The 9,048-nt window shown below is 34.9% G+C and overlaps 1 protein-coding gene across 1 annotated transcript in view; it reads left to right on the forward strand.

Annotated features, from left to right (window-relative positions):
* The first annotated feature begins 360 nt into the window (after positions 1-360).
* LOC107041755 (ATPase family AAA domain-containing protein 2) overlaps positions 361-9,048 on the forward strand; it is a 13,779-nt gene continuing 5,091 nt past the window's right edge. The window contains exons 1-5 of the mRNA XM_015262482.2: positions 361-514; positions 2,601-3,019; positions 6,163-6,354; positions 8,360-8,541; positions 8,609-8,795. Of these exons, the coding sequence (XP_015117968.1) occupies positions 361-514; positions 2,601-3,019; positions 6,163-6,354; positions 8,360-8,541; positions 8,609-8,795 (1,134 nt within the window). The remainder of the gene's footprint in view (positions 515-2,600; positions 3,020-6,162; positions 6,355-8,359; positions 8,542-8,608; positions 8,796-9,048) is intronic.

Here is a 9,048-nt window from a genome sequence, read left to right on the forward strand (position 1 = left end):
CTACAAATAAGATTGAGTGACATTTTCCCGCAAACCCATTAGTTTGAGAGATATTTGTGAAAAATTCAATAGAATTGAATGATTTAATTCCCCTGACCTGAAATGAGTTGCACCCTCTCAGTTTTTATATCCTTTCCGCTGGCTTTTCACACTTCAAGTGTTTCTTGAAGTTGGTTGGCCACTGGGGAAACGTCAAATATGAAATTTTATTGTTAAAAAACGGAAAAATTTAATTTAGAAGTTATTTCGAAGTCAAATCTCGCGGGTCATGAAAATTCATTCATAACAGCAAAGAAGAGTGATAAAATTCTGTGATAAAAAAATATTCATTTGGGGTTTAGAAAATTTTGCATTATCAGGATGACAACGCAGAAGGATTTCTCATGCATTGGGGGGTTGGAGAAACATATTAAAATTGTTAAGGATATGGTGTTGTTTCCGCTGATGTATGGATGGGTTTATTCGAAATTTCATCTGAGGCCTCCGAGGGGGTTATTGTTTTATGGACCACCAGGTAATTCCAAAAATTCAAGATGAGTATTGTTTTGGATTTCCCTAATTATCGTTAATTTTCATTGAATTTTTGCACTGAAATTGACAATTTAGATTGACTTTTTCATGAAATTGTAAATTGTTTATGACAAAATTCCTCAACATTTCAGTAGAAATGTCATTTAGGCGGAAACATCATGGAATTTCAAATTGCACTGAAAATTCAAAGAAAATCCAAACTTTTGAGCAACCGAAATACAAGAATTCCCCAATTTTTTGAATCTCGAAGTTGAAACACGCATGAAAAAATTCAATAGAAAACCTAGCGAATTCGCTAGAAAATTCTATTGGAATTCTATGGCTTTTCTACAGGATTTCTATTGGAATTTTATTGAAAAATTCTATTTGATTTTGTTTTTTGCGCTGATTCTATTGGATATTCAATAAGAAAAAGTCAATAGATTCCGAATTTCTGTTTGGAATTTTCTCTTGAGATTTTTTCTATAAGAATGCTTGGGCATTAATTTTCTAATTTTTTTCCACTCGGATTCTGTAATGCAAAATAAAACAAAATCCAGCGGAAAATACTCTGAAAATTTGTGCCCAATAATTCTAATAGATCTAAAACTCAAGAGAAAAATTTCAACAGAAATTGGAAATTTATTGACTTTTGCTTATCAAATATCTAATAGAATATCAGCGCAAAAAACAAATACAATTCCAATGGAAATCTTATAGAAACTCCATAGAATTCCTGTAGAATTCCAATAGAATTTTCTAGCGAATGCGCTAGGTTTTCGACTGAATCTGTTCTAATGGAATGTGGGTGCAAGTGAATAAATAAATGTGGCAAAACAATGAGATATTTTATTAAAATCTCGTTGTTTGCCCGAGGAAGGTACTAGGGGACCGCTGTTCTGAGACTAAAGGCACTAACCAAGTGAAAACTCTCACTGTGAAAATGAAAATCAAAATAATAAAGTTTTACGAATCAAGAGGACACAGTCCTTCAAATTTCAGCGTATGTTTAGGATTAAACCGCTCTCCAGTATAGAGCACAACAGATCGTAAATTAGTCTCTTTCTAGAACTGTTTTCCTAGTATGTCATAAATCTTTCTCGAGTAGTTTTTGTAAAATAACACAAGAGTTGTGCTCGAATATTATTATAGTACAACGTATGTAGTACCAAATTTATTTGAAAAAAATTTATTTGAATCTCGAAGTCAAAAACATAAATATTTCCTACTAAATTGAGCTGAATTCTCAATGAATTCAAATTTCTTTGATATTTACTCGAATTTCCTCAATTTCAATTCATTTTCATGGAATAATTGAACTGAAACTGCCAATCCCGATTGATTTTTTCATAAAATTGTGAAATTTCAACCGAAAATTTCATAAATTGTCCATTTCACTCCTTAAAAACATGAAAAAATATACCAATGACGGTGGCCGAAGTGGTTCAATCCCTGGGCCGAATTAAATGTTGTAACAAAAAAAAATTTCTTCGCCGGACGGCGGGGCCCGTAGGGAGCGGGTTCGAGTCCGGCTCGGGGCAAATTGGGATTTTTAATCTTTCGGAAACCGTTGATCTGGAGTTTAGACCCCGGAAATCCTCGAGATTGAATGTTTGGAGAACATTCTGCCAATATTTTCCATGGTTTCCCTTGGTCACCAGGAGATTTTGTACATGGACTACAGTTCCTGGGGTACAATGCGACATGGAGGTCTTGATCAGTTTCTGATCGAGACCTGAACAAAATTTCCACATGGGTATGAGTCAATTTGAGAGTGAAATTCGTGTCCTGGTAGCTCAGATGGTAAGAGCACCCGACGCGACATTGGGAGGTCCCGGGTTCGTTTCCCGGCTAGGAAGTTACTAATTTTTCTCTCAAAAAATTAAATTTAATTAATGCCTAATGATGGAAGGCGGAGAAACCCTAGTGGAAAAACATAAGGCAGAGACGTAACATGCCTGATCAGAATTTCGGATTGGACTTGATCAGTTTCTGATCGAGACCTGAACAAAATTTCCACTCGGGATGGGACCATAAAAAGCCTAATCGACTCTATGTGAATGGCAAAAAAAACTAATAAAAAATATCAGGAACCGGAAAAACATTGGTGGCAAGTGCGCTAGCAGTAGAATGCAGCAACGCCGATCGAAAGGTGTCCTTCATCTCCCGAAAGGGATCAGACTGTCTGTCGAAATACGTAGGGGAGAGTGAGAAGAAACTCCAGAAGATCTTCACAATGGCGCAGCAGAGCAAACCCTGCATAATTTTTTTCGACGAAGTGGATGGTCTGGCTCCAGTGCGAACGAGTCGACAGGATTTCGTTCATGCGAGTGTCGTATCGACTCTCTTGGCACTGATGGACGGCTTGGATAACAACTCGGAAATCATCGTGATCGGGGCGACCAATAGATTGGACGCCATCGATCCTGCTCTGAGAAGACCCGGGCGGTTCGATAGGGAGCTTTATTTTCCATTACCCTGTTACACCGCGCGGAAGGATATTTTGTCTGTAAGGATCTTGCATAACATGATCGGAATGGAAATGTACACGATGAAAAAATTCAATAGAAAAACTCAGCAAATTCGCAAGGAAATACTATTGGGGTTCTATTAAAATTCTAGGGAATTCTCGTTAAAATTCTGTTTGTTTTTTGCGCTGATTCTATGAGATATTTGATAGGAAAACATCAATAGATTTCGATTTTTCTGTATGAATATTCTCTTGGAATTGTTGGATTCCGGGTGAAAGGAAAGTGTTCACTTTAAATATACCGAAAGCTTTATTAGACTTGAATACAAATACTGAATATAGCTCTTTGGATATGTTCCTGAAGAGACGTTAACTCTATGACAGTTCGAATAATCCCAGCAAACAGTATGTCGACAAATTGCCGATGTCTTGTTAAATTTGAGATGGCACTGGCAAAAATTGTTTTCTGGGATTCTTGTTGAGTTGGAGTACAGAGGGTTTTTATCTAAGTCTTCTGAGGGTGGATAAGTTTCTGAGGGTGCACTGATAGAACGGATTAGTTATTGTTAACGAATGGATTTTGGTTGGAGGTGAGGGTCTATTCGGTTCCACCAAATGTTCATTCGTTAATAGTTAACGAATGTACATTTGAGGAGCCTTGTTTGACTTGACTTTCGCCATTCAAGTGAACCATTCGTTAACTATTAACGAATATTCATTTGGTCATATTCAACTCTACTATTCGTTAATAGTTAACGAATCTCGTTTGGAATAAATGAATCATTCTATCAGTGTGGGTGAGGAGTTCATGCTATTAAGGTTTTGGGAAAGTACCGGATTAGAGACCTACGGAATTGAGGTGTCGGGAAAGTCCCGGATTAGGGCCCCGAGGTACGGGAAAGTCCCGAGAAAGCAATTAGGCGCGCCCGAAGGATTTTTGGTGAAAAGGATGATAAAATGATTTGTTGGGTTCTCGAAGTTTGCAGGATTAAAATAATAAAATGTAATAAAGTAATTAGGAATGGAGATATTCTATTCGGTGGACATTTGGAGATGTATTGAGCTTTGGGAAAACTAATTCTAAGGACATAGTAGGTATACAACTGAATTTTTTCTAGAAGAATCCTTGGGCATGAATTTTCCAAGTGTCTTTCACTCGGATTCTGTAATGCAAAGCAAAACAAAGTATAGCGGAAAAACTTGAAAAATCCGTGCCCAATAGTTTTAGTAGAAAAAATCTCAAGTGAAGTAAATATTTTTGATATGGTAAAGATTCATTTAAAACACTCCCTATTTAATAATTTGAAGAATGGAAATTCGTCCGTCATCACAAAGATGTGATATCAAGCAAACAATTTAGTGATCAATTAATAATTATGTGTCTCAATCGGTTGAGTGCTCTCGCCCACGGCCGTCCCGTTTCCTTATGGGGACCTCAAACCGAGGTTCGTCATTTTTTTAGACTACATCGAGATCTGCACCGCCAACTGATCGATTGCTGAGAGGATATTTACGCTAAAGTACGCCAGCACCTCTCCGAACAAAGCCATCTCAGTCCCGAGTTATGATCATTCGGTCCCAGTATGTTAAGTGTAAAAAATCTCTCCACACAAGAGAAAGATTCAAACAGAAAAATCGAAATCTATTGACTTTTCCCTATTAAATATCTAATAGTCTGTGCAAAAAACTAATAGAATGTTACAGAGAATTAGATAGAATTTTTATAGAACCCCCATAGAATTTCTAGAGAATTTCAATAGAATTTTCTAGTGAATTCACTAAGGTTTTCTATTACACTTTTTGATACGTGTATGTAAAGAAATGGGAGATGGTTCTAGCGTTTTTGCCTCCGAAAGAAAGCATTGTATTCGTAAAATGCAAAATTTCTAATTTTGCATTTGACGATTGCATTTTGTGTCAGGATAACTAATGTTCGCCTCAGGAGTTCGAATGTGCTATTTTCAGGCCATGCGATTGATTGCATCATCTGTTGTTAAAAAAATTTATTTTGAGACCAATATTCAGGGAAAAGTAAAAAATTTAATGTTACACTAAGAGAAAAATCGACATGATATCACAAAAATCATTTCTTGCGCGAAAAACATCGCATACATATTTGATCAATTTATGGTAGGTTTCAGTTACGTTACTGAATGAAAAGGTGGTCTTTTTTCTCGAAATGAGATAATATTCCTTAAGGAACTTCCGCAGTAAGTATACTTGGTGAAAATTTCGAAATGGTATAAAGACGCAATATTTGGATCATATGTTGTTGAGCACATTCAAAAACTATTCCCAAAATTTCAAGTACCTTGTCCACCCCATTTTCGAGATATACATCGTCAAAAATGAAAAAAAACACAAAAATTGAATGTGTGGCGATGCATATCTCAAAAATGGGGTGCACCAGGGACTTGGAATTTTGGGAATATCTTTTTAATGTGGTCAACAACATATGGTCCAAATATTGCGTCTTTATACCATTTCGAAATTTTCACCAAGTATACTTACTGTGAAAGTACCTTAAAAGACAAGAATAGTTTGACAGAAGGAAAACAAGGTATTGCTTCCCTTCGACCTCAAAGCGATTGAGCGTAAGCGACGGTTAGGTATATTTTTTTAATGTCTGCAGATTTTCTTCTGCATAAACTCTCTATTCATTCAATATGAAAGTCTCTGATTCATGATTCACTGAATCGGAGCTTTTAATATTTCTCAACATTTTCTCATCTTCTGACACGAAAAAACCGATTTCTTGTGGCAAGAAATTCTCACTTTATCATGAAATGTTCATGTTCAAGTCATGAACACTTCACCGAAATCTGACATTGTCCGACACACTGTCCGGAATTCTTATCCCAAGAAATTTATCCTCAAGAGATGAGATGTTTGGCGCAAGAAAATAGTTTTGTGATATTATGACGATAATTTGGTTCCCCCATAAAAAAATACAAAAAAATATATGGGTCAATTCCATATATTTTTTAAATTTATAATGAGTATATGAAATATATGCTTTATATATATATATTTTTTTTTTATATACATTGGGTCAATTTAAGGTATTGAATTATATATTTTTCAAAATGTAAATTTTTCCGTGTGAGCTGACAACGTTGGGACAATGTCAACTACGTTAATTAAAATGTCTTTTATTATCTCATTGGTATGAAATTCTTCAGGTTCACGTGAAGAATTGGAAGCAGAAACCGGCGGTCAAATTCATAGCTTATCTGGCCTCCAAGACGGTGGGCTATTGTGGGAGTGATTTGCAGGCACTGTGTGCTGAGGCCGTCATGTGCTGTGTCAGGAGACATTATCCGCAGATCTATACGTCCAAGGCGAAACACCAGATCAATGAGAGAGCTTTAAAAGTAATTGCTTGGGGATGGGGACTTTTTTAGAATGTTATTTTGAAAAAATCTTGAGAATGAGTCGATTTAGAGGAAAATATCATAATAACTTTTTTGGGGAGGACTAAATTCCCTACAAATCACATCTTGTGGAATTTTTTCCTAAACCTCTTCCGAAGGAAGATATTTACAAAATAGTGTCGGAGATAAAGGCAAGATGAAGCAGCAAAAACAAATATATAGCGCAAGCCAGGAAACTTTTTTCATCTTCGTAAGGGAAGTAGGGGCAAAGGGTCGAACGGGAGAGCAAGAGCGGCATTTTACTTTTCCCTTCCGATACCTCCACCCGTCTCTCCCGTTTGATCACGGGTGAAAAAAAACTAGCGAATTCGCTAGAGAATTATATCGGCTTTCTATTGAATGGTCTATTAAATGTTCTATAAAATGTTCAATACAAAAAAATTCAATAAACTTCGGTTTTTCTATACAACTTATTCTATTGAAATATTTTCTATAGAATTTCCTCCCCCAAATTTTTCAGGTTTTTTAGTTTGTCTTGATGGAGAGAAAAGCAAAATGGAATGAAAAAAATTAGAAAAGTTGAGCCGACGAAATTCTATCGAAAATATTTGAACAGAATAAATTGTATAAAAAAATCGAATTTCAGTTACTTTTTCTATAGAATATTTTCTATTGAACTTTTTAATGAAATTGCCTAGCGATTTCGCTAGATTTTTCTATGAAATTTCTTCGTGCGTGATTCTTTCCTAAATAATTTAATAATTTTTTCAACATAAAATATCAGGAGATATGTCATCTCCTGAAGTCCAGAGATCGACACAAATATTATTTTCACCAATATTTACACTGCAAATACATATTTTTTACTTAGTAGCTAATAACGTGTAAATATTTTTCATTATATTATGAATGAGTATTGAGAAATTCACATTTTTCAAATACCTATCAATGTGTAATGATTAACAATAAAAAACTATTATTTATCTCATCAGGAATTACACTTGAATATTTTAGAGTAATCATTCAATCAATAATCAAATCAAAAATATTTCTCAATATTCATCAAATCAATAATGAAAACAAAAATACTTTCATTATTCTGTTAATGGGTAATGTTGACCGTCAAAATATTCATTACTGTGACAATGGACAATGATTATCGAAATGTCATTCCTTATTTATTTATTTATTTATTGTTTATTCAAGTCAAACAGCCGAGGCCAACTACAATAGTTATTAAGTGATATGGAAATATAACGTTAGCGAATTACATATTCACATTAGAAAATTAAAGATGCGATATAATACAGAGAAAGAAAATGTTTATAATTATGATGTAATCAGAACTAAAAAGTTCCTCAATTAATCAGTAATTATAGGTAGACATTATTGAATTCTCATCTAATTAATAATGAAATCTATGTCATTAATTGAATATTTTTAAGGAAGAGCTAAAATAAGACAGCAAGTTAAAATTGACAATGAACAAAAAATTAGCAGTTAGGCAGTTAGGTACGTCATACGGCAATCATTTTTCAATGAAGAAGAGAGATTATATAGTATTTCACATCTTGTGACGTCAAAGGATATTACTGGATACGATTAGTATCTATTACTATGATACTAAAAAATTGATTTGGTTTCATTATTCATGACGAAAGAAATTGGGATTTTCTGGTTTTCATTTTCCATTGATACGATAATGAAAATAAATTTTGTACAATTATTGATTGACAAATTATTTGCTTCTTTTTTCACTTTCATTTCTAATTAGTGTCGCAATGAAAACTACATTTGGTATTACTATTCATTACGAAAAAAATTATAATTCAATTTTTGTAATTAACCATTAGTATGGTAATGAAATATTAATATTAATATTAATAATGGAAATTATTTTCCTCCTGATCTCTGCTCCTGAAATCTCATCTACATTTGAAAATTCATAACTGATCCAAATTTATTACCAGCAACTACTCTCATTAACATTTCTCATTCGTCAAAGGTAGAGAAACAAGACTTTATCAAAGCCCAACAGAACATAGTGCCAGCATCGCATCGAGTTTCAGTAATTCCCGTCAAGTGTCTCACTCCCAAAGTATATCCCCTCCTCCAAGACACTCTGTACACAATCCTCACTGTTATCCAGGGGATTTGTCCGTCCGGAATGATGACGTCAGAGAATCCGTAAAGCATTAAATTTCCTAAATTGTAGTCCGCGGTATCGAGTATGTCATGTTTATTGTCATATCAGGGGTAATGAAATTTTATCGACGAGTACGAGATGCCCGAGGCTACTGCTGCACGGGGATGATGACTGTCATACCCGTCATCTGGCACCGGCACTTCTGCACAATCTCGAGCATCTACCCTGTCATGTCCTTGATGTAACTTCGTTATTTGAAGAGACGGGGCGAGCCGCTGAGGAGACTATCATTCAGGTATTCTTGGCTTCATAAATAAATTTATACAATTCAGTAGTGAAGCGGTGAAACGGTTTAAGGGTGCCAAGTGAATTTGAAAAAAGATTCAAAACAAATTTTTTCTTTCCCTCCATCATTGGAGGAATATGTATTCATCCATCCGACGAAATTTCAAACCCGCAACCGGAACTAGACATCGAGAAAATAAATGCGGAAAATCCTCTATTTCGCGTGACGAACCTCGAGAAAGCATGGGATCAAATGGGTACGG

The sequence above is a fragment of the Diachasma alloeum genome, unplaced genomic scaffold (genome assembly GCF_001412515.2).
Source record: "Diachasma alloeum isolate Michigan unplaced genomic scaffold, Dall2.0 Dall_scaffold_00379, whole genome shotgun sequence".
NCBI classification, from domain to species: Eukaryota; Metazoa; Arthropoda; class Insecta; order Hymenoptera; family Braconidae; genus Diachasma; species Diachasma alloeum.